General features: G+C 45.9%; 2 protein-coding genes across 2 annotated transcripts; one reads left to right on the forward strand and one right to left on the reverse strand.

Annotated features, from left to right (window-relative positions):
* Positions 1-12,362: 12,362 nt before the first annotated feature.
* Positions 12,363-14,036, reverse strand: TOMM5 (translocase of outer mitochondrial membrane 5). The gene is made up of 2 exons (XM_030887417.2): positions 13,863-14,036; positions 12,363-12,886 (listed from the first exon to the last, which is right to left on the reverse strand). The coding sequence occupies exons 1-2, from the start codon at positions 13,981-13,983 to the stop codon at positions 12,852-12,854; spliced, it is 156 nt and encodes a 51-aa protein (XP_030743277.1). The 5' UTR covers positions 13,984-14,036; the 3' UTR covers positions 12,363-12,851.
* A 7,786-nt stretch (positions 14,037-21,822) lies between these two features.
* On the forward strand, positions 21,823-23,224 carry LOC101657438 (alpha-enolase-like). Its single transcript, XM_004711001.2, has one exon. It carries the CDS (start codon positions 21,920-21,922, stop codon positions 23,222-23,224), a length of 1,305 nt encoding a protein of 434 aa, XP_004711058.1. The 5' UTR covers positions 21,823-21,919.
* Positions 23,225-24,084: the final 860 nt, after the last annotated feature.

Raw genomic sequence — 24,084 nt, forward strand, 5'->3', positions numbered from 1 at the left:
TGCCGGGAGGACGCCGCTGGTGGGCCGGCGGGCGCTGGCTGGTGGTCCTGCGGGCCGCCGCGGCCTTGCGTGCAGACCACCGCCGCTGGAGCGGAGCCCCAGTAACTTCTGCAGGGAGCGGGTGGAAGGGCAGAGGGAGCGAGGCGCACGCGGGCGGCTGCGTCCTCAAAGCGTGCACTCGCCGTGACCCGTAGCATCAGTGGGAGGGGACTGCAGCCAAAGTGCTGTGGTCCATAGAAAGAATAATGTCCCTGCTATCCGAGTTGCTGAAGGGCCGTTTCAGGCGGTTGTGTGCTCCTTGTAGGTCGGAGCTGGGTTGATTCGTTCCATAAACGTGAGCCCTGGTTCTGGGCATCTGTTAAATTGGCTCAGCATCACGGCGTACAGAGCGCTTGGCATCTCTCTTCCTCATAGTGTTTCCAATGCTGCTGCTGCTGTTAGGGATATACAGAAGTGAACGAAATGGATATGACCACTGTCCTCCTGAAGTTAACGCTGAAACGAAGAAGATAGACATTAGTCAAATGATTACATGAATAAACATGTATTTAAAATTATGGGAAGTGCATGGAAAGAAAGAAACAGTTGCCCTAAGGGATTGGGGCATGATTTAAGATTAGGGGACAAAGGAGGGTCGCCTGGGGCAACCTCTGAGAGGATTGACTAGGTAGAAGAAGAGCAAAGAAAGACCCCATCACCAAAAACAAAGCAAAACAAAACTCACTCCTATCTGTCAACTTATAGTGGCTATAGGACAGGATACAACAGTCCCCGTGAGTTTCTGAGACCGTAACTCTTTTTTTTGAAAGAGCGAGCTTGTTACTCTTTGTGGGAGTAGGAAGCCCTGTCTCCCCCTCACCCCCACCCCCCAGCGGCTGGTGGTTTTGGACTGCTTGTAGATAGCTGCCCATGCATAACCACTACCCCACTAGTGAAGGCTATTTGGGTGGAGTGGGGTGCTGATGAGGGAGTGAAGATTGATCTTTGGGGAAATGAAGGCGTTAAGAGAAGAAAGGTGTCCGTGGCGTTATAGAGGGAGGCGGGAGATGGGTCATCATGCAGTGCTTTGTGGATCATGATACGAATTTTTTAAATTCATCCGAAAGGAAACCCTTGACGCCGGTTAATGTGGGAGACGCTATCCTCTCCAGACACCCCTGGCCTCCTGTTCCATTTCTCTCCGAAGAACTCAGTAGCCCAACTGCAGTCGGAAAATACTGCACAGGCGCAGCATCTCGTTCAGCCAAGTATTTATTTCAAAGCAAAAATACGTTCTTAACGGGGTACAGGTCAGTCCCCGCGGAGTAGAGACGACCCAGGGTGGTACAAAGGAGAGAGATTTAAACAATAACGCAGTGGAGAACTATTTGGAGTCCATCCCACATTTTCCCTTATTTAGTCCGGTCGGAAGTGTCATGGCGGCGATCTCTGGTCTAGCCGGTCACTGGTGTCTGCTTTCTATTATAATGAGCTACGAGGTTTCTCCAGGTCATGTCGCTCCCCACTGCACATGCTCAATGTGGGAGCGCATTCTTTAATCGCAAGGTCCTTGAATTCGTAAGTTTTTACTGCAATTTATCGGCTGAATTCTTCTTGTCTACTCCCTTCTTCTTAGGGAGTTTTTCCGTGGAATTTTCCAGCTTCCTTGTGACGATACGCTACATATCTATATATGTGCTGTATAGACTTTAAAAAATTACACTACAATGAGGTTTGAACTAGCCAACACTTTGATATCTATATCGATATATATAAATTATTTTAAGAGTGCCTGCTGCTTTATGCAGGATGGACATAGGCAAGAGTGGAAGTGTAGAAATAGATAAAGACTTAGATTAGCGTTATGGTAATGAAGATGGAGAGAAATTGATGGATTTGTGATACATTTCGGAGGTAAAGTGAGAACTTGGCCTGTGAGAAATTAGCAAGATTCCCAGTCTTCCAGCTTACCCTATTAACGGAACGCCTCAAGTAGAGGCGTTATGCGTTTAGAATGGGAGCTACTGGAAGGAGCGCGTATTTGGAGATGAGGAGAGGCAAGGTCAAACATTCCATTTTGGTCTTGTTAAATTTGAGGTGCCTGAGAATTATCCTTGGAGGCGCTGCGATCCACAATGTCAGCAGTTCAAAACCACCAGCCACTCCTCCTGAGAGAGACTGGGCCATAAACAGGTAGTCTTGGATACTTAAAGGGGCAGTTCTACCCTGTCCTATAGAGTTACTATGAATCAATATCGACTCCAGGGCAGTGAGTTGTTTTCTTTGGGTTTTTTTGTTTGTTAGGTGAATTATCCAAGTAGAGTGGACACTGAGGTAATTGGATATAGACCTCTGGATTTTAAAAGAGAGTACCAGTTACATAAATCCACTTTATTGAGAATGCTGTATATAAATTTATTTTTTAAATGACACCACAATTAGGTTTGAACTAGTTGACAGAACTCATTGACCTCTGTCAGTCCCTGGGTTTATAAAATATGTTCTATAAAAAATACATCACACCTATTATTACCGTATGGTGCGCTGTGTTATTGAAGATTCTAGGTGAGGCATAAGTTAGGAGGAGGGACTAGTGAAACCTACAGAAAACCATTGATTTCAAGTAAAGACACAAAGCTACAGAGTTACCGAATAGGATAGAAAACCCACCCGGCACCCACTCTGAGTTTGCTCAGATCAGAGCCGTGGTCACCTCACACTGCAATGAGCTTTGATGGTTTGGGTTATCTTATTATTGATGTCTGGCCAAGCTGTTCAACCCTTTGTAAAATGTCCCACTCTATGAAACTAGTAGTCTACACACGTTTATCCACAGCGATCAAATAAGCCTGAGACCCTAGAGTTAGTTGTGCAAGCCAACGGCATTGTTTTGGCATTTCTAGGAAAGGGCGAAACGTTTCCGAAGTGCCACTGCCTGCTAAATCTCGTCTGCTGCTCGTTCCCCAAGAGCTGCTGCTCGTGAGTGGTGCAAGCATCCCCTGCCACGTGGAGAAATTGATTTTAGATGAAGTATCTAAATATATGACCATCATTGGAAATGGCACTCGAGTTCTTCTCTCTATCCCCCTTGCTCTGCTGTATCAACGTCTGTCCTCTCACGTGTTGTATGTTGCTTTTTCTGCCCCATTAAACTAGAGAACAAACTTGTCCATCCTTGCGCACTGGAACATAATTGTTCTTTGTTGCTGAGTAAATGGGTAGACACAGTCTCAGCCGTGTGAACTTTAGTTATCTGGCTTGAATAGGAAAGGGAGGCTCGTAAAAATAATTTGCCCAAGGTTAACTTACTTGTTTTCTGCCATCCTTGTTGGCTAACCCACATCCGATCTCTCTTCCTTTTTCCCCCCCTGCCTATGTGCCTTATCTACCCAGCACTCATCTGTCAGTGTGTCCTACTGTGGTGGCTTCTGTCTGGCTGTGATGCTGGAAGGAACGCCATCACGCTTTCAAACATCAGCAGCGCAGAGCTTACAGACTAGGACCCTGGCTGTGTAACTCGAAAAGCGTTGGCCAATGAAAACCTTAGGAGTGGCAGTGGAACATGGTCTGGTGTCGTGCTGAAAGATGAGCCCCTCAGATGGATGGCACTCAAAATATTACTGAAGAAGAACTGCCTCCTCTAAACACAGTTGATCTTAACGACACAGATGACACAGAACTTTCGGGACCTTCTTGCTGCCGTGGCATGGCTCAAAATGAGAAGCACCTGCTGAAAATGCCCGCGAATCACCACAATGTGAATGTGTGAAGTCGGAGGATGACTCTAGGAAAATTGAAAGTTGTCAAACAGGCTGGAATACATACATGAATGCATTTAGTGACTGAAATGAGCTTTATCGGACATTTTGGCTCAGACAATCACATAGTTTCCTGGAAATTACCCCGTGAAGAGGAAGAGTGTCACATTCATCATCAAAAGAACGTGTCCAGATCTGTCCCGAAGTGGGACTCTGTCAGTGAAAGGATAATATTCATAAGCCTGCAAGGAAGACCAGCAGATACGACTATTATTCAACTTTACCCACAACAGCTAATGCCAAAGTCGACATTGAAGACTTATACCAAATCCCAGTCTGAAATTGTTCAAACATGCAATCAGTATGCATTGAGAATTGCTGATTAGAATGCAAAAGTCAAACACAGGAGAAGGATCAGCACTTGGAAGTATATGGAAATAGGGCCTTGGGATAGAAATGAGGCTGGAGAGCACATCGAATTATACAAGACCGAAGACGTATACATTGGACATACCAGGGGGTATGCCCCCCCAAACAAATGGATGTTTTTCAGAGCTATGTAAAAAATGTAAAACATTTTTCCCATCTTTAAAAAAAAAATTGTCTCACCTTTTACTTTCTTTTAAAAAAAAATCATTTTATCTCTCTCTCTCTCTCTCTCTCTCTCTCTCTCCCTATCTCCAATCTACTTTTCTATCTGTCTGTCTCTCCAAAAAAAAAAAAAATCATTTATTAGGGGCTCATACGACCCTTATCACAATCCATACATACATCAATTGTGTAAAGCACATTTGTACATTCATTGCCTTCGAAAATGTAAAACATTTTACGTTTTTTTACAAAATAACATCACTAATACATTCGCCAAACCTGTGATTCCATTCTTGGAAACATTTGTCAAGAATGTTTGGATGGCTGACAGCACCTCCCTCATTTTTTTTTCTTCAGTTCTTCTATGTCATCAAATCACTGCCCTTTCATGTCCCTCTTAATTTGTGGAAACACAAAAAGCAGCATGGAGTGAGGTCAGGTGAGTCAGGTGTGTGGGGCAAGAGAAGCATGCTGTTTCTTGCCCAAAACTGGTACACTGAGATGGCTGTGTGAGCGGGTGCGTTGTTGTAGTGACAAAACCAGTCTGCCACAAATCAGGCCCTTTTTTTTAAAGCCTTTCTGCTCTTTATTTTGTACCAAGAGCTATCTTTTTCATTGAACATCCTAAGCATTTCATATGCTGTTTTTTAAAATCTACATGCCTGTATTTTTCTGTGCTTTAAAAAAATAATTTTATTAGGGGCTCATAGAGCTCTTATCACAATACATACATACATTGTGTCAAGCATATTTTTACATTTGTTGCCATCATCATTTTCTAAAACATTTTCTTTCTACTTGAGCCCTTGGTATCAGCTCCTCATTTTTTCACCTTCCCTTCCCTTCCCTCACTCATGAATCCTTGATAATTTATAAATTATTATTCTTTTTCATGTCGTACACTGACTGATGTCTCCCTTCACCCACTTTTTTGTTGTCCGTCCCCCAGGGAGGGGGTTATAAGTAGATCATTGTGATCAGTTCCCCTTTTCTCCCCCCACTTCCCTCTTCCCCTCCTGGTATCGCTACTCTCATTATTGGTCCTGGAGTCCCTGTGTTTCCAGCTCTTATCTGTACCCATGTACATGCTCTAGTCTAGCCGGATTTGTAAGGTAGAATTGGGATCATGTTAGTCGGGTGGGGGTGGGGTGGGAAGGAAGCATTAAAAAATGAGAGGAAACTTGTATGTTCAACAGTGCTATACTGCAGGCACCCTGACTGGCTCATCTCTTCCTTGTAACCCTTCTGTAAGGGAATGTCCAATTGTCTACACATGGGATATGGATCTCCACTCCAGATTCCCCCTCATTCACAATGATATGATTTTTTGTTCTGAGTTGTTATGTATTCTTTTCAGAACCTCGAAATAGAAAGCTTGATTAACAGTCTGACCTGGTGGAATGAACACCACACGCACCATGAGTCGACATTTTTGTCTGTTTGGGAAATTGATGGACATCCAGAATGAGGTTTGTCATCAGTCAACATTTCACCTTTTTTGGAATGGGAAAACCACTGTACACTTGAGTTTTCCCCATCGCGCTGTCCTTGTAAGCTATGTCCAACATCCCAACAGTTTCTGCAGCATTTTTCCCTGTCAGGAGACAAAATGTCACAGGCTCACACTGTTCTCTTAAGTTGGCCACCACAAAATAGATTTGAGTGAAACTGCTTTTACGAAAAAATTCACTGTGGCCAGGGGGAACTTTCCCAGGCAATGCCACAGAGTGCACTGACTCTGAGTGAGTTACTCCATGCTCGCCCAGCAGGAAGAATGCATACTGCAAAAGCTCCACTCCACCCAGCGCAATTCCTTTTTTTTGTGGGGGGGGGTATGTGTACCCCTGTGTATATGGGTAATTATTACTTAAAACACATAATGTCTGTCTGTCTCCTCTTCAAGATTCTATGCTAACATTTTATTTTACTTGTTATTGTGAGTTTGATGACAGTTTACAGAGCAAATTGGTTTTCCATTCCACAGTTCCTGCACATGTTGATTGGTGACATTGATTGCAATCCCACAATGCAATGACACTCCTCCCATTCCTCCTTGTGATTGCCATTCCCAATCGTCCTCTTCCCCTCTCCCTCCCTGCCTTCTGAGCCTTAACCCTGGACAAATGCTGTGCGGTTGGTGGGTGTAGGGAGTACATACATCCCTGCTGTCATTGTTCGTGCCATAGGTCTGTCTACTCTTTGGCTGAAAGTTGAAGCCGTGATTCCCTGAGTGGGCAAAATGTTCTCTCGAGGATCCTTTTAAGAGGGACGAAGGTTCATCCGCATGTGATGGTGGATGGGGAGGTTGGAGCTATGCAGCCACAGGCAAGGAATGCAGGCAGCTTCCTTTGTTGTTAGATGTCCTCGAAGCAGTTCCAGCTCAGAGTGAGCCTATGGACAACAGAAGGTAAAACGACGCCCGCTCCTGGGTCCTCCTCGCAATCGTTGCCATCTTTCAGTCCACTGGTAAGTCAGTCAATCCATCTCACCGAGGGTCCCGCTCTGTTCCTCTACTCTGTTACTAGTTTGTGATGAGTTGGTTCCAGCTCACAGCAACCCTCTGGACAATGGAAGGAAACGCTGCCCAGGCCTGTGCCATCCTCACAGCTGTCCTTGTACTTGAGCCCATTGATGCCGCCAATGTCGTCCCATCTGGTTGAAGGTCTTCCCCTTGTCCACTGCCCTGCTGTTTACCAAGTCCTTCTCCGGGGACGGTGTCTTCTGACAACATGTTCAAAGTGTGTGGGATGAAATCTGCCCATCCTTGCCTCTAAGGAGCATTCTAGTGGTACTTCTCCCGAGTTTGTTTGGTCTTTTGTCAATTCATGGTACTTTCGATGTTTTTTTTTGCCAGCACCATAATTAAAAAGCATTGACTCTTCTTCCATCTTCTTCTTTCTTAAAAAAACATTTTATTGGTTTTTTATAAGAGCTCTTACAGCTCTTATAGCATTTGTACATATGTTGCCATCCTTATTTTTCTAAACATTTACTTTTAAATCTTTATTCAGTGTCCAACTTTCACCTGCATGCGAGTCGCTTGAAAATGCCATGGTTTGGGTCAGGCACACCTGTAGCACTTTCAAGAGGTCTCGTGCAGCAGATTCCCAATGCTGTGGACCCTCTCCTTGACGAAGCATGATATCCTTCTCCGGGAGGGGGTCTCTCTTTCCATATTCCCTTCTAAGAAGCATTCTGGCTCTACTTATTTCAAGACAATTAAGTTTACTCTTCTGGCAGTGCACAGACGCTCAATATCCTTTGTGAACACCATAATTTAAGGGCATCAATTCTTCTTTGGTCTTCCTTCTTCATTGTTCAGCTTTCAGATGCATATGAGGCAACTGAAAATACCTTGGCTTGGTCAGGTGCATCTTACACCTGAAAGCACTATCTTTGCATTTGAATACTTTAAAGTCTTTAACAGTAGATTTGCCCAGTGCAATACATCATTTGATTTCTTGACTGCTATTTCTGTGGCCATTGATTGTGGATCCCAGTAAAATGAAATCTTTGATAGGTTCAATCTTTTCTCCATTTATCATGGTGTTGCTTAATTAGTCCAGTTGTGGGAAGTTTTTCATTGTAAATACATATTGAAGGCTGCAGTGTTTTATCTTTATCAGTTAGTGTTTCAAATTTCCTTCACTGTCAGCAAGCAAGAGTTTGTCTTCTACTTATTACAGGTTGTGAATGAGTCTCCCTCCAACTCCTGCTGTCATAGTCTTTTGGATCTAGTCCAGCTTCTTGGATTATCTGCTTAGTGCATAGATTGAGTCAGTGTGATGAAAGGTTAGGACCCAGAAATATCTCTCTCCTGATTTAAGCCATGTAGTCGACCCTTCTATTGAACAACTGTCTCTTGGTTTATTAAGTGCAGGCCCTACATGAACACAATTAAGTCTTCTCGTTGTAGAATTCCACTCTCCCCAATGCTACCCATAATTTGTGATTCACAGTGGATTACCTGTGCATTGTCAATAAAACACAGGTAGACATTCTCTGGTAGCTTCTTCATTCAGCTGAGATCCCAATGATGTCCCTTGGCTCCATGTCCTCTTCTGAAATGGATTTGAATCTCTAGCAGTTGCTTGTTGAGGTGCGACTCTGTACCCCACCTGGATTTAAAGACATTCTCAAATGTGATGCACCAAACACTCACACTAGATGGGCTATGAGATGACATCAAGGAATCGTACACACAGAAAGCAAAAAGTCATGAAAAAGACAGGAATGAAGGAAAAGACAAAACACAGATGTAGGGAAAACACAAGCAACAACAACACAACGCTCTGAAACTTGAACATAGAGTAGCTAACTGGAATGGAAGCTGAACAGTCTCAAGAAGGTGGCCTAGGGTTTAAAAACCCAAAGGAAAGGAGATATATGGCATGTTTTCAAGCTGAAAGTACTTAAGAAAAAAAAAAACCCTCAAGCTTTGAGTTGCAACTATAAAAGATTCTATGGACACGATATTGAACAATGCAGAAAGAATCGAAAGATGATAGAAGGAAAACAGTCAGTGTACCAAAAAGAATTGGCCATCTTGGTGCACCTATCGAGACAGCAAGTAGAATAAGGGTCCTGGGGGGTGCATGGGGGAGGAAGGGCAAGGGGGAGCTGATATCAAAGAATTCAAGGGAGAGAATCTTTTGAAACTGACTGTGGTAGCAATTGTACAATACTGCTTGATGTGATAGAACCATGGAATGATATGGTATCTGTATTAGCTCCCAATAAAGTGGTTTAGAAAGAAAAGAGGAATTAGCCATCATTCGACCACTCCAGGAGGTAGCCTATCCTCAAGAATTAACAGTACCGAAGGAAAAAGACATCAGTCTTAGCTGTGCTGAAGACACTGGCCAAAAATAAGGCTCCAGGATTTGATGGGAGACCAACGGAAAAGTTTCAACAAACTGATGCAACGCTGGCAGTGTTCACCGTCTCTGGCAGTAAATTTGGAAGACAGCTACCTGGCCAACTGACTGAGAGAGATTCCTTTTTGGGCTCACTCCAATAAAAGGTGATCCAATAAAATGTGAAGGTTATCAAATGATATCATTAATAACAGGCACATAACATTTTGTTGAAGATAATTCATTGGGGCAGGCAGGCTCTCAAAGCTGGAAAAAGCGAGAAGCAGGTTCTCCCAGAGGGTTCTGAAAGCACTGTTCTGCCTGTTTACCTTCTTTCTAGAAAAGTTTTCTTGGCACAAAACCCACAAATCATACAGTTCAGGAGTTCAATCATATCAGGGAGAGTTGTATAATAAATACCACAATCAATTTTAGATCACTTTCCTCTTTCTTGTACTCATTGTTATTAGTGTCTCATTTCCCCCCAAGGAATCATTAATCCAGTTACTGTCTCTGTAAATTAATACAGAAAAATATACCAAAAAACAAATAATAACACAGTAAAACAGGAAAAAATCCAATCAAAAAGAAAATATTAGAAACCAGAACAAATTAAAAAGGGGTCAAAATAGATGTTAAATTATAAGGTGTTCAAAGACAGACATCAAATTATAAGGTGTTCAGTTTTAACCTAACTGCATCTGTGATAATCCACTTTACATGATAGCAAAGCTACTCAGATCCCTGGTCCAATCCAAGGGGATTCAGCAGTGACTTCATCCCTTCACTTTTTTTTGGAAACAACTTGTTAGAGTCAAAAGGGAGATCAATTGACATTACATTTGACCTGACTGTGCCTGCCATCATCGACTTCACAGTGCTCTCTCACTGCTAACCAGGCTATTCCCATCCCTGGACTATGGTCAGAGGGGATTCACCAGAGACTTAATCTGTTTGTGGATCCTGCAAATGGACTTTGGGCTTCCATTGTCATCCATAACCTTCTGCAAACCAGGTGTTCACAACTTAGGCTCTGATGACATTCCTTCCTGGATTATATTTTTTTACAATCCTTGGATCACACAGGCACCTGGTGTGCTTATACCACGTGGACTTAGTTGATGCCTCACTTAGATGGCTGCTTGTTTGAACATAAACCTTTAAGACCCCAGATGCTATTTTTACTGATAGCCAGGCACCATCTAGTTTCTTCACCACACTTTGTTATAGCACCCATATCTTCAGTGATCTCTTCATGAGGGTGAGCATCAGGAAGGGCCATGTCATCAGAACTAATTGTTCTTAGATTGGGGCTAGAATTAAGTATGATCCCAAATCCATTCATATAGCTATGGTTTATAGATGTTCCTGGTTCACCTTAGAGGCATAATTGTCATTTTTATGTTGGAGAACATTATCAATCATCTCCTTGGGGCATAAAGTAATGCTATTGACAGTTATTAATTTAGCCAATGATATACAATTTAGAACACAGAAAAAGAAATTATTCAAGTACAGGCCAGCTATGAACTAAAATACATTAATTGCTGACTTGTAGAGATTAAACTTTTTAAGTGACTGGACACTATTTACAATTTTCAATAATATTCATCGACAGTGGCAGACTTTGCGTTCCCGATTAACGTCTTAATAAAACAAGGAAGGTATTAAGACAGTAAGTATATGGTAGCCCTAGACCACCATTCAGCGGGCACCCTCAAGGCAAGAGATCCAAACCAGTCCAACAACCACTAGTGATAGATACTTGGGATGACAGTCAACTGTTTCTTTTCACACTAGGTTTCGGCCTTCAGTCCAAGGGGTCCAGGTGAGTTTGAGGTAAAGCCCAGTTCACTTAGTGGGGCTTCTACATTGAGTCCTTCTGGTGTGGCCTATGAAGGATGTTGTGCGCTTGCAAAGAAGAGGGTCTAAAGTCCCAGTAGTCTCTAACACATGGACTGGGTCACCAAGGCCTAGAAAGAAACTAGGTTAAATGTTGTCCAATTAGGAACATAGTACCTGGCAGTAACACCCCTGGGTTCCATCTAAGTACTGTGAAACATTTTTCCTGGATGGGAAGTTGCTCCTCCCCTTTTTCTGGTCAACAGAATGTCATTGCCTTCTCTAAGACGTAAGTAAGTGCTCCCCTCCCCCTATCTTGACTTGAATTTCCAGGAAGTCCAGTGTCACCCTGATAGGAGTGTGTTGATTTGGAGCAATCGGAACATGTTGTTTGGCAGCAATTGAATGACCTCCCTCTCCCCACACCTTAAAAAACTGACCCCAGCTGAGGTGAGGCTTCCTCTGGCAAAGTGATTTTTAAGATGTACATGTAGAGGGGGATGCTGTATGGTTCATGGACACTAGGCAGGCTTCTGTTACTTGGGAGACTGGATTAGATTACATGACGGGGCAGCAGAAGCCTTGGTGTTTGTCCTTCTAGCAGTGGACTCATTCCTGTCCTTTTATGATTGACTAACTTAATTCAGCAAAATGATTTTCAGTCTCTCCGTGTCAAGAGATGTTTCAGGGAATCATAAGTTTTTTAGGGTTTCATTGTGTGTATGTACCAGTTTTTTATCCATTCTTCTACTGACAGGCATTTGGGCTGTTTCCACCTTCTTGCTATTGTGAACATGGGAAAGCGTATGTCCGTTTGTGTTCTGTCTCATACCTCTGGGGTATATGCACAGCAAAGGTACTGCTGGGCCAGATGGTATTTCTATTGACAATTGTTTTAGGTAGCACCATATTGCTTTCCAAAGCACATATTTACAAGCCCATCATCAGTGTATAAGGGTTCTAATCTCTCCATACCCTCTGTTTTTTTAATTGGCTATTGCTGTGGTTGTAAGATGATATTGATTCTGATCAAAGACAGGGTGAAAGTTGCTTTGGGGGAAGAGGTTAAGAAGCCCCCCCCCACCTTTAATCTATAACCACCCAAAAATATAACACTGTTTTCCTGGGATGCTATTACATATACTCGACATCAAGTAACAGTATTGTCTTTCACAGAACATGCGGCATAATATATCTTTAGGTGAATTAGCAATTATTTTGGTCCCAAATAAAGGCAGACCAAAATGTCATTTGTAATGAACAAAGTATTATAACTGTCTCTCCAGCGATTGTAGGTTTGCAGCAAAAAGTGGGATAAGAAAAACAGCAAGCCAAATTTTTACACTGATACATTTATTAAAAACAACCCCAACATATAGACTAATGGCTCTGTGCTCAAATATCATTGTGGCTCTGTGCTGACTTCCACAAAATGTAACTTAAGTGTCATGGACTCTTCACAACTACATTCTGGACCAAAAGAAAAAGGTCTACAGAGATGGCAGTCAAGACAGACCTGCTGCAGACACTTGTGATGAAGACATGCTGGAAAATGAAGTTTGACATGATTTATAATTACATCAACATTCACAGAGGCCGAGAATCAGAGGCAAAAGGGTGCAATACCACAAGAAACCTTTTCACATTTCCCAATTAATTTTACATAGTCAGTCAGTCACCAAGAAAAAAAAGACTTGTTCTTGTCAAGCAGAATTTTTAAGTCCATTCAGAGTCTGGTCTATCTTTCTGGGTCTATTCATTTGCAGATGGGAGGAGACCGGAACCAGATTCTTCACATCATGCGTTCTCAGGCGATGCCACATCTTCATATACTATCCAATTTCTTTAAGATAAATGGAGCTACAAGAAAACCAAGAAATCCCAAGTTAGTTTTCGGCTATTAGTCCCAATTACTTTGTTGAATTTTAAGACTAGAGGGGGAATCCTTACAGCCCTAGTGCACTGCATCACCAGCCTGGAAACCCTCTGGGGCAATTCTGCCTGATGGCGGCTGTAAGTTGGCATCAACTCCAGGGCAGTGGGTTTTTATTTTGGTTGCTATGCTCAGCATGTGCCCCGCTTTGCTATGGGCTCATGTGAGCCATTCTTTGCTCTCCATCTAGACCTGCCAACAATGTACAGCACTAGGAGAATGAAACGAATCCAAGTGCTGAGAATGCATAAACTTGGGATACGTTATTTTGGAGACTCTCCGTCACAGAAGACTGCTCCACAAAGTGGCTTCCAGCTCTAGCTGTCAGTGTGCTTGTAACCCTGATGCTTGCTTAAGTCCTCTCTGAAAGCCAGTTCTCCTTTGCAAATGGGATGTAAGGTTCTTTGACCCATCCTCCCTCAAAGGGGCACATTATTTCTTCACTCACTGTACAAATAAACAGAAAGGGAGCAGACAGTCCTAAAGGAAGGGGACGTGGTATGAATGGCTTAAGCTTAAGAACCCTGAATTCTAGGTCAAGATCATTCACTCAATGGCTGAATGACCTTGAGCCAGACATTCTCTACGGTGGAACTGTTGGTAAGGCAAGAACGTTTTTGCGCTGGGGGATAGTCTTTAAAGCTCTCCTAAGGTCGAACGTTCATTAGAGCCAGGATGTTTACCCAGAGCAGGCCCAACCCCGCGTGCACAGCGGCACCCCCATTCCGACCAGCTGCCCTCGGAGGTCGTATGTCCCCTCCACCCGAGGTGCACAGCCTCTTCCGTCTTCCAGACGGTTCAGATCAGTTCGAGGGTCCCCAGCCGCCTGTCGGGCCAGCGTCTGTGGGCGCTGCCAGCGAGCTCCCTGCAGGTCTCATGGTCCGGTAGTGCGGGGACACTCACTGACTCGCAGCAGAGCCACGTAAATAAGAAAGTTCCGTATGGAGGAGATCACGTCCTCGCGCATCTTCCGCTTCATTTCCTCGGGGTCCAGCTTCGGCGCGAGGCCCTCGATCCGAAACATCGTGGCTGGGCTTCAGCGACAGCTCGCTAGCGATCTGGGTGCTTCTCGGATTGCCGCCTCGCGCCCGGATCTTGGCTCAATTCCCCTTCCGGTCCCGCCCCCTCGTTCCTGCGCGCGGCGACGGGAAGCCACGAGGGACAATCCTCGTCCCGGCCCCGTAGTTCTGAAGGTGGCCAGCAGGGGGCACCCGCTCCCTTAGCGACCCAGGGCTCGGCTTCTTCCAGGAACGCGTAATTCGGCAGCGCTCCTCTGCAGAGTGGCTTTACACCCCGGAAAAGGCTGTACCCCTAGATTGCGGGGGGGTGGGCGGAGGGGGGTGCGCATCAGTATCACCATAAATAATATCAGCGGTGAATCGGGATCGACTTGATGGCAATGATTGATTTGGTGAATATTTGTGGACTAGCCCGTCCTCTCGGTTTACCTTGCTATATGGCATTTTATCTCCTTTCCACAACATGAATTGAAAAACCCCTTCACGGCTAGCGAGTCAATGCTGACTCACAGAGACCGTGTAGGATAGGGTAGAACTGCCCCAGTGGGTTTCTATCCAAAGGGCCAGGAGTTCGAAACCACCAGCGGGAGAAAGACATGGCTTTGTTCTCCCGTGAAGGGTCTGGGAAAGTCACAGGGCCAGTTCTACCCTGTCCTAAAGGGTCAGTACCAGTCAGCATGGACTAGCGGGCAGGGAGTGAGTGAGAATTCCTTAAGGGAGTAGAAAGCTTCATCTTTCTCCTGACTTTTTGGTTAGCAGACCAGAATAAGGCACTACCGCCAGGACTCCAGGGATTAGACACGATGATCTCCATTTCCTAGCTGAGAAGGCTGAAGCTCAAGAATCATTAATAGCAAAACTTCCCCAAATGTGTTCTAAAATAACCAGGAAAAAGCAATATTAGGAAAACGCTTTCAGCGGGCGATTCGTACATTGTTGTATGTAATTCTTCTATTCTGAGTCTGTTTGAGATTGTCCACGAAAGTTGAAAACAAAAGACAAAGATGGACAAAGTTGCCCAATACCAACCACATCGCTAGTAAATGGCAGAGCAGAGCCTTATTCCTAGTCAGCCCGGAGGGACCCTGGATACAGTGTTTCTCAGCATTGCCATATTATTGCTGTATTCTTATTACTGGAGGTAAGTGATCCTCACACGTTATAATCTGGCCCAGTAAACCGCATGTATAAAGCAGGTCCAAATGTATTCAACAACTTGGCTCAGAGACCAAAAGCACAGCCCAGAGACGCTGCTGGTGAATGACAGACTGGTTCCGATGCAGATAATTCTAGTGCAGGTGGCGTTCTCTTTCCCTGAATCTGACTGCGTCTCTGTGGTCCTTCACAGTTAAGGTCTGCACAGCTGATCAGAAGGCAGGGGTTTAATGCAACTGGGAACCTCCTGTCACGGAATCCTCAGAACAATACTGAATCTATGCTGCTGCCCCAATTTAGACTAGCCACAACATATTATTCTTAGAAATGGGCCAGAGGAATGAATTGCACAGGAGTCAAGTCCAGAATGTTCTTTCTTGGTTGCACAAGGCATCACAACAATGGATTTGGGGAACGCCAGAACAGGAATGACTATAAACCAAACTCAACACATGATACGGTCAAGGCGTTTCCATCTCATCTAGACCCTGTAGGGATGGTGTGGGACTGCTCTGTAGGGTTTCTCAGGCTGTCGATCTTCTGAGAAAGCAGACTATCTATCTATCTTATGTGCTTCTGCAGATTGGTTGGTGTATTTGACCCACTGATTTTTCAGTTATAAGAGCAACTAATAGCTATACGCATTTCCATTCATCTTCCAACCCCCAAACTAGCTAAAAAACATCAGAGCAAGAAGGGAAGTCACATGCATATGCAGGCTTTAGTTATCTCTTGCATATCGAATTCATGCTCTGGAATAGCAGAGGCAGCTCTGAAATGGGAGAGACTGACTTCCAAGGAAGAGTTATCGGCCAGTCCTCCCAGAAGGTTTGCAAAGCCTGCACTGGAAAGCAGTAGGGTCCCTGGAAAGATCTGCACAGAAGACTGGAGACATAGCTGCTAGATGTCATAGAACAAGGAACAAGTCTCTGTTTTATTGCAACTGTTTCTCTGGATACAAAGGCAGGGGATATGTATGATGGACTCCTCTGGAAAGCCCCCTCCAGTTCGAGCTGTCCATGTGTTTTGATTTCTGATTGTGTCATCTTGCACATTCTGGTTTGGAGTGCACCGATATCAAAATGTAGCCAGATGCCCAAAATGCAAATGTGCTCCCTGGTAAGAAGCATCAAGCCTAGTTCATTCATCTGAGCTGTGAAGCAAAGCAGAATGGGAAAGGTCTTAGTCTGGTCCTCTTATGAGATCCCAGTAACTTGTAGCTCTGGTGCTTAGTGTAGATCAACAGCTTGTATATGGAGTTACAGGTTTGTCGTTGTTTTTTACTGAGATGCTTGATGGTCACTAACCTGAATTCATAGGGAACCAAGAGAGGGAGAAACTAGCTCCAAACTGTGTTTCTTGATGAAAATAGCAACCGTTTTTTGTTTGCTTTTTAGTATTTGCATTTTATTTACCCAGTGCCAGATGCGTTGACCCAGTGGCTGCAGCCATGGCCTGAAACGTAGTAGCGCTTGTGCAGATGGCCCAGCAGCAGGCAGTGGTTTGGACATCGGGCCACTAGGAGTTGGAAACCACTTGACGGCACCTAGCCACAACAAGGTAACACTCTAAAGCAGCCCTAGTTTCCCAGTATCTGGTGGCCAATGGCTAGCCCAATGAAGGGCTATCTGCTTCTCCTAACAGCCCTCCTAAAAGGATCTGATGCGCATGTCTTTGGATGGCGGCAGGAAGGTAGTGACGGGAACTATGGAGTAGTTATGTGTATGTTGGGGTAAGAATTGGTTCTGGGTCATCTAGGAGCACAACCTGTCCCTGTCTTAGAAGCGTTCAACCTTTGGAAACTCATTGTACAATTCTGCTTGAGGTGATTGAATAATGGACTGATAACTGTATTATAAATGTTATGTAATAAATCATATATGTATAGGAATAATAACTTTAAAAAGAGAAAAAGAAGGCTCATCCTGGTCATCTCTGGCTTCCCTCGTGCATAACTCCTTGGTCTGTAACGGATGACGTCCCTCACAAGAGGTTGACGCCTTTCTCTGTTTTTCGTTCCTGCCGTAGGTGGGTTTGTTTCACTACAGTCCGTGTGCGTGGGGCAAATGGAAAACATGCCTCAGGAAGTCAGCCTTGCAGTGAGCTGTTTCACTTTGCTGTTTTCCTCATTGGTCTGACGAGGGTTTGGGTATAATCCCTAAAGCCACTTGCAATTCCTACAAGGTGCTCATCGTCCCTGCCCTTGCTTCGTGACGGCGGACTACAGAACGCTAGAGGGCAGGATTCCCTGTGACTCGATGCTGGCTTTTGTGCTATTTGGCTCTACCACAGAAGATGTGGTAGTGGATGGAATCGTCTGTCTTGTTTTCCATTGTCATCCAGGAGGGACTCAGGCTCATTTCCTTTGGCTCGGCTCTCCAGTCCGTATTGCACACAAGCATTCTGTGTGTGCAGCTTACTTATAAGAGAATTAAGTGATAGAATTGCCATCACCGGGAGGGGTTTGTATTCGCAAGGTCCAAGACCCACAGATGACTCTGGGCCAGGGGGTCGATTCAAGAAAATCACAGGAAGGTCCCTTGTGACCCCACTTCCCCGGGAGCTGTAGGCATTGGGTGTGGTTGCGCAGGTGGACGCCATCAGTGACAGAGGGGGGGACGAGTGGGAGGAAGAGCTCCCTGGGGGTCGTGCAGGTCCCCGGCACCTTTCCCTTTCCAGGTTGCTGCTGTCACACCATGGGTATTCTCTTTGACAGCTCTCTCTCGGAGGCAAGGATCGGCAGGATGGAGTGACCAACGCCAGTTTGGGAGGGACTGAAGGAGGGGCAGTTGCTAGCCATCAACAGACTGAGGGGCAGCTCTGCTGTCCATGTCTCCACACCCATCACCCACGGTCAGGCCACCGGTTATGATCCAGCGCCATACCTCTGGTTCTTCATTCCTTTAGCAGAGGGACCAAACCCAAAGCAAACTCACCGCCATCGAGTCAATGAGGACTCATAGGGACCCCCACCCCCACCCCCGCCCCCCAGGGGTTTCTGAGACCGTCACTGCTGCTGGGAGTAGGATACCCAGTCTTTCTTCCTCGAAGCTGCTGGTGGTTTCGAACTGCCAGCCACACGGATTGCAGCTCAATAAGTAACTACTCCGCTACCAGGGTCTGTCATTTCCCCAAGTAACTCAGTTTTGGAGTCGACTGAGCAGCCCTGGGGGTGCACTGGTTAAGCGCTCAGTCACTCACTGAAAGGCCAGGGCTTCAGACCACCAGCTGCTCCCGGGGGCTGTTCCGTCCTGCCCTATGAGGGTGCTAGGCATTGGAGTCAATCCATAGCTGTGGGGTTGGAGCCCACTCAGAACCAAGATGAGAGAAGCAAAGATGCAGACACAGAGGGGAGCCAGGGATTCTCCGGAGGGGCTGCTCTGGGTGTGGTAAGTGTTAGCAAGAGCCCAGCCCAGCAGATGGGATCATGTAGTGCCAGGAGGCAGGTGCAGGCAGAGGGTTCTTTTGAAGCGAGAAGGGAAGAGCAGAATCTTGACCAGCCTCACTTCCCTGGCCTTATTGCTGGACGTGGTTGTCCGCTGGTCCGCCAGCGGATGACCTCTCTCCATTTGACTATGGAGTGTCTCAGGCACCAGGAACAAGGGCTTGCTCATCTGTAATCCCGCTAACAGTGGAAAAGGTGGCTGCATTTTGTGTGAATGAATGAACGTCCCCTCTGCTAACCTTCAGAATCCATCAGTTGGTAGCGCTGTATATTAGGTTGAAAGGAAACTGTCCCCCGAAAAAAACCATTCACAGTTTGCATACTATTTTGGTATGTTTACTTCTTCTGTCTGAATACAACGCCTTTTTGTGTCCTTAAATGAAATCACTTCATTTTAATGCATCATAAAGATAAAGAGTAAATTCTCCAATTGATTTGCTTTCACTTATTTGTAGCAGACGAATGATATAAAACCCCTATTATATGCTCAATAACTCACGATACCATTAAGAAAAGACAGAATTAAGAGAGAAAAAGGAAAAGGCTAATCTCCTCTCCATCTCCCAATCACTCTTGACATCTTGGTGATCAGCCTTTCAGCTGCACGTGGACGAAGCCCGTCTCTGCTTCTGTATCTCTGTGGACATGTTCTCAAGAGAGACCAATCCCTGGAAGAGAACACCATGCTCGGCCGAGCAGAGGGGCATCAGAAAAGAGGAAGACCCTCAGTAAGATGGATTGACCTACCGCTGCCACCAGGGGCTCCAACCTGAGAGCACTTGTGAGGATGACGCACGACCAGGTGGTGTGTTGTTCTGTTGGACACAGAGTTCAAATGGGTCAGAACTCTCTGAACGGTACCTAACAACAATGGCCACACAGACACACACATTTATATACACATATATTTTACAAAAACGCACTACATAGTATGTGTCTTCTAAAATGTGTAGTGTTCACTGAAGCTCTAGTGGCCCTCTCCATAGATCTTTAAATTGTCCTCTAAACGTCGCTGCTAATGGTCGCCATGGTATTCCAGTCTGTGGATGAACCTTATGCTTGCGTGTGTACGTGGTTTCCATTCTCCTCCTATAAATATTTCGGGAAACATCCTTATAACTATCTTTGCGCACACTTTAATTTTTTCTGATATTTTTAACTTGTTATTTTGAATTCATAGACATTTTCCCCTACCTTGACTCGCTTTGCTTTTGAGGGGAAACATGCACTTTCTGGTCAACGGGATAGCTATTCGGTTGACGGAACTTTGGGATCTCGAAAACTGAGAGAAGAAGTTTGCTCTGTGAGCGGTCTGCGCTTCATTGTTCTCGAGGAGGTTTGCATGATTTGGCAGCCGGAATCGAAGAACGTACCCCAGGGCTTCATTTGCATGCACCTTAGCTAGGTGCTCAACTCAACTGGACTCTGACTCAGGTAGTGATCCTGTAGGGCAGGGCGGAACTGCCCTGTAACTCTTTGTGGGAGTAGAAAGCCCCCTCTTCCTCCTAAGTTGTGGCTGGTAGGTTTGTTTGTTTTTTAATCACTTTATTTGGGGACTCATACAACTCCTCTTACAATCCATACATACATCCATTGTGTTGAGCACATTTGTACATTTGTTGCCATCATCATTCTCAAAACATTTGCTTTCTACTTGAGCCCTTGGTATCAGCTCCTCATTTTTCCCCGCCCTCCCTGCTCCCCTCTCCCTCATGAACCCTTATCAATTATTGTTATTTTGTCATGTCTTACACTGCCCGTAGCTGGTAGTTTTGAGTTAGCATCTCAGCTCACAGTCACTTCACCACCGGGACTCCTAGGGCATCGACATTAGCTAGCACACGCCAATTTCCATCTCTCTCTGAATGGAGATGTGAGGGTTGGTTTTTCACCCCATCTCTATGCAAAAAGATGTGTATATATTATGTAAATGTGCTTACACTGCTGGATGAAGTTTATTTCCTTTCAATTAAAATGTAGTGCCTGGAGAATAGTATGTGATCAATCCCTTTATATCAAGGGAACAACGTAATGAAGGGGGAGAGAAGGACAGAGGATCATGCGTTGATTCAAAGATCAGACATCCATCCTTGACAATGTTGCAATGTTAGACTTCCTCTCCTGCTCCTGTTAGTTGCTCTTTGGGAAAACAGTATGTGAACTCCTTATTTCTAACTCATGCAGGAAATACAGCGGATCTGCCAGCATCCATTCTGCAACCTGCGCTTGACCTTTATGGTATTTTTAGAGCGACATCTGCCTAATAAAAGCCAATATGACCCTGTGGCAGTCCTGTCAGTTTGCGAAGGGGTGGAGTCTAGCCTGTCAATCAGGTCACAACTTGATGACCTCATTTGGAGGAACTATAGAGATAAATAGCTCACTGGAGGCCAGACCCACACTCTCTGCTCCGTCTTCCTGTTGACAAGTCACATGGAGCTACACTGATAGAGCCAGAGCCCTGGAGCTGGAAGAGTCATGTGGAGACCCACGCCAGCGCTGAGATGCTTCCACTGCCACTGGACCCACAAGACTTTCCACCCATGGCCTGTGATCATCCTGTATTCTGCGTCATTGTGTGAGTCTGAAGAGGAATTTATAGACTGCTATCAGACATATGGGTCAATATCAGACTAATGGACTCAATCTGGACTGGGCTGGGATGCTTTCTTAATATGCAGTTGTGCTTTCATATAAAACTCTTTCTTATATACAAATAGTCTCCCTGGATTTGTTTCTCTAGTCTCTCTGGACTAACACATACCCATAGCATATTTTTCTCATCTTAGAAAAAACGCAGCGCTTCCATAGGTAGAGATACATTTTGTTCTTACCTCGCAAACTTGTATTGTCCAAATTGTCCATAATGGAACTTGTCAATCTTTGCATTGCTTAATATTTAGAATTCATTTTAGGAGAATAGAGGTCGGGCCTGAATAGGTGAGACCTAGTCCTCACTATTTCCTCCGAAAGGTCTCAGGAATGGTCATCTGAACCCTGCGTTGATGCTTGGTCCCGCTTCTGCAGGAGCCTCCTCTGACCTCTGCGTGAGCATCTCCAGTGACAAGAAGCTCACTCACCACGTCCCTGGGCCGTTCTGTCCACGTTAGGAGAAGCAGCTCTTCCTTTTAAAGCCAAACCTGCCTCTCTGTGCCCGGTGCTCCCAGGTCTGCATTCTGTCCTCAGTTGTGAAGGGCAAAAGCATTCTTCCTCGTGGATGTGGTACACAGGCAGCTCTGAGTCGCAGCATCCGCACTCCGCTGACCCCACACCCGTCTCGGTGTCTGCAGCCTCCTCCACTTCCTTCCTGGGCGACGAGAACCAGCGGCCAGAAATCCATCATGTCTATCCTCCAGATTCACGCCAGAGAGATCTTCGACTCCCGTGGAAATCCCACCGTTGAGGTCGATCTTTACACCGCCAAAGGGCTCTTCAGAGCTGCCGTGCCCAGTGGTGCCTCCACTGGGATCTATGAGGCCCTGGAGCTCCGGGACAATGGTAAGGCCCGGTATCTGGGCAAAGGTGTCTCAAAGGCTGTTGGGTACATCAATAAAACGATTGCACCTGCCCTGGTTAGCAAGAAGGTGAACGTGACGGAACAGGAAAAGATCGACAAGCTGATGATTGAGATGGATGGAACTGAGAATAAATCAAAATTTGGTGCAAATGCCATTCTGGGCGTGCCCCTCGCTGTGTGCAAGGCCGGAGCTGTTGAGAAGGGAGTCCCCCTGAACCGTCACATTGCTGACTTGGCCGGCAATTCCGAAGTTATCCTGCCAGTTCCTGCTTTCAGTGTGATCAACGGCGGCTCCCACGCCGGCAACAAGCTGCCCATGCAGGGGTTCATGATCCTCCCCGTCGGGGCAGCCAACTTCAAGGAGGACATGCGCATCGGGGCCGAGGTGTACCACAACCTGAAGAACGTCATCAAGGAGAAGTACGGCAAGGATGCCACCCATGTCGGGGATGAAGGCGGATTTGCCCCCAACATCTTGGAGAACAAAGAGGCCCTGGAGCTGCTGAAGAATGCTATTGGGAAAGCTGGTTACACCGACAAGGTGGTGACTGGCATGGACGTAGCTGCCTCCGAGTTCTTCAGGTCTGGGAAATATGACCTAGACTTCAAGTGTCCTGATGACCCCAGCAGGTGCATCTCACCTGACCAACTGGCAGACCTGTACAAGTCCTTCATCGTGAACTACCCAGTGGTGTCTAGCGAAGACCCCTTCGACCAGGATGACTGGGACGCTTGGGCCAAGTTCACTGCCAGTTCAGGGATCCAAGTGGTAGGGGACGATCTCACAGTGACCAACCCAAAGCGAATCGCCAAGGCCGTGGGCGAGAAGTCGTGCAACTGCCTCCTGCTCAAAGTGAACCAGATCGGCTCCGCGACCGAATCTCTGCAGGCGTGCAAGCTGGCCCAGTGCAATGGGTGGGGCGTCATGGTGTCTCATCGTTCTGGGGAGACCGAGGATACTTTCATTGCTGACCTGGTGGTGGGACTCTGCACTGGACAGATCAAGACTGGTGCGCCATGCCAATCTGAACGCCTGGCCAAGTACAGCCAGATCCTCAGAATTGAGGAGGAGCTGGGCAGCAAGGCCAAGTTCACTGGCCGGAAGTTCAGAAATCCCCTCGCCAAATAAGCTGGGCAGGCAGACTTGGTAGTCCCTCCCCTGAGCCCATCGGCGTTCTCACCGCTTCATTAGAGCTGCCCCCGCAGCCAAGCCAGCCCATCTGGACGCCTGTTGGAAACCCCAGCTTTGTGAGCCTGTGACATCCCAACTCCTCGCCCTTCTCGCAAGCTTCCCACCAAGTGTCCCAGTGGCATCCCGAGGTGTCAACAGGCAACATCCGCAGTGGTTTTGTTTGCAAAATAAACATCAGTGACCCCTGAAAAAAAACAACAACAACAAAAAAGAAAGGCAGCTCTTGGGTCTTCCTGGAAGCTTTTCTTCTTCAGATTCAAGATAAATTTAGAAAGAATTCTCTTTAGCTTAACTTTCCTGGTTAAGAACCATGGATTTTGTAGTTAGTCAAACCAGTTGACCTTCCACTTCCACACACACACAGGCACACACACAGGCACATACATCCAAACAACTTGTTCTGAAGTCAATCCACCCTCGTAATGACCCTATAGGGTGGAGCAGAGCCACCCAGAGGGCTTCCAAGGCTGTCATCGTTACAGAAACAGACTGACTCATCTTCCTCTTACAGAGGGCTGGTTGGTTTGAACCCCTGACCTTTCGGGTAGTAGACCAGTGTTTCACCAGGGATCCTTCCTTATACACAGGCACAGCCCCAAAGGGGGCACACACGAGTCCCTGGCAAAGACCTCTGGGACTCAAAGACGGAGCCCCGTTTCTCCTTCCCCAGAGATTGTCCCTGAACAGGAAGTGTGTGCCTGGAGTGGCCCTAGTTTTCCGCAGGTGCCTCCTAGTGGGGTTACCTGGCCACCCACGCTGTTGCCTGGCTTCTGCCCTGTGAAATGAAGGTTCTCACA

This window comes from Echinops telfairi, unplaced genomic scaffold (assembly GCF_000313985.2).
Source record: "Echinops telfairi isolate 266 unplaced genomic scaffold, ASM31398v2 ScPeMD7_7410;HRSCAF=8448, whole genome shotgun sequence".
NCBI lineage: Eukaryota > Metazoa > Chordata > Mammalia > Afrosoricida > Tenrecidae > Echinops > Echinops telfairi.

Bases quoted from the DNA above. Each gene is read 5' to 3' on its own strand.
- TOMM5 (XM_030887417.2), bottom strand. From the start codon at position 13,983: ATGTTTCGGATCGAGGGCCTCGCGCCGAAGCTGGACCCCGAGGAAATG. The intron at 12,887-13,862 runs GTGAGTGTCCCC...GTTTTCTTGTAG, and splicing joins CGTGGCTCTGCTGCGAGTCA to CTCCATTTATCTTAAAGAAA.
- LOC101657438 (XM_004711001.2), top strand. From the start codon at position 21,920: ATGTCTATCCTCCAGATTCACGCCAGAGAGATCTTCGACTCCCGTGGA.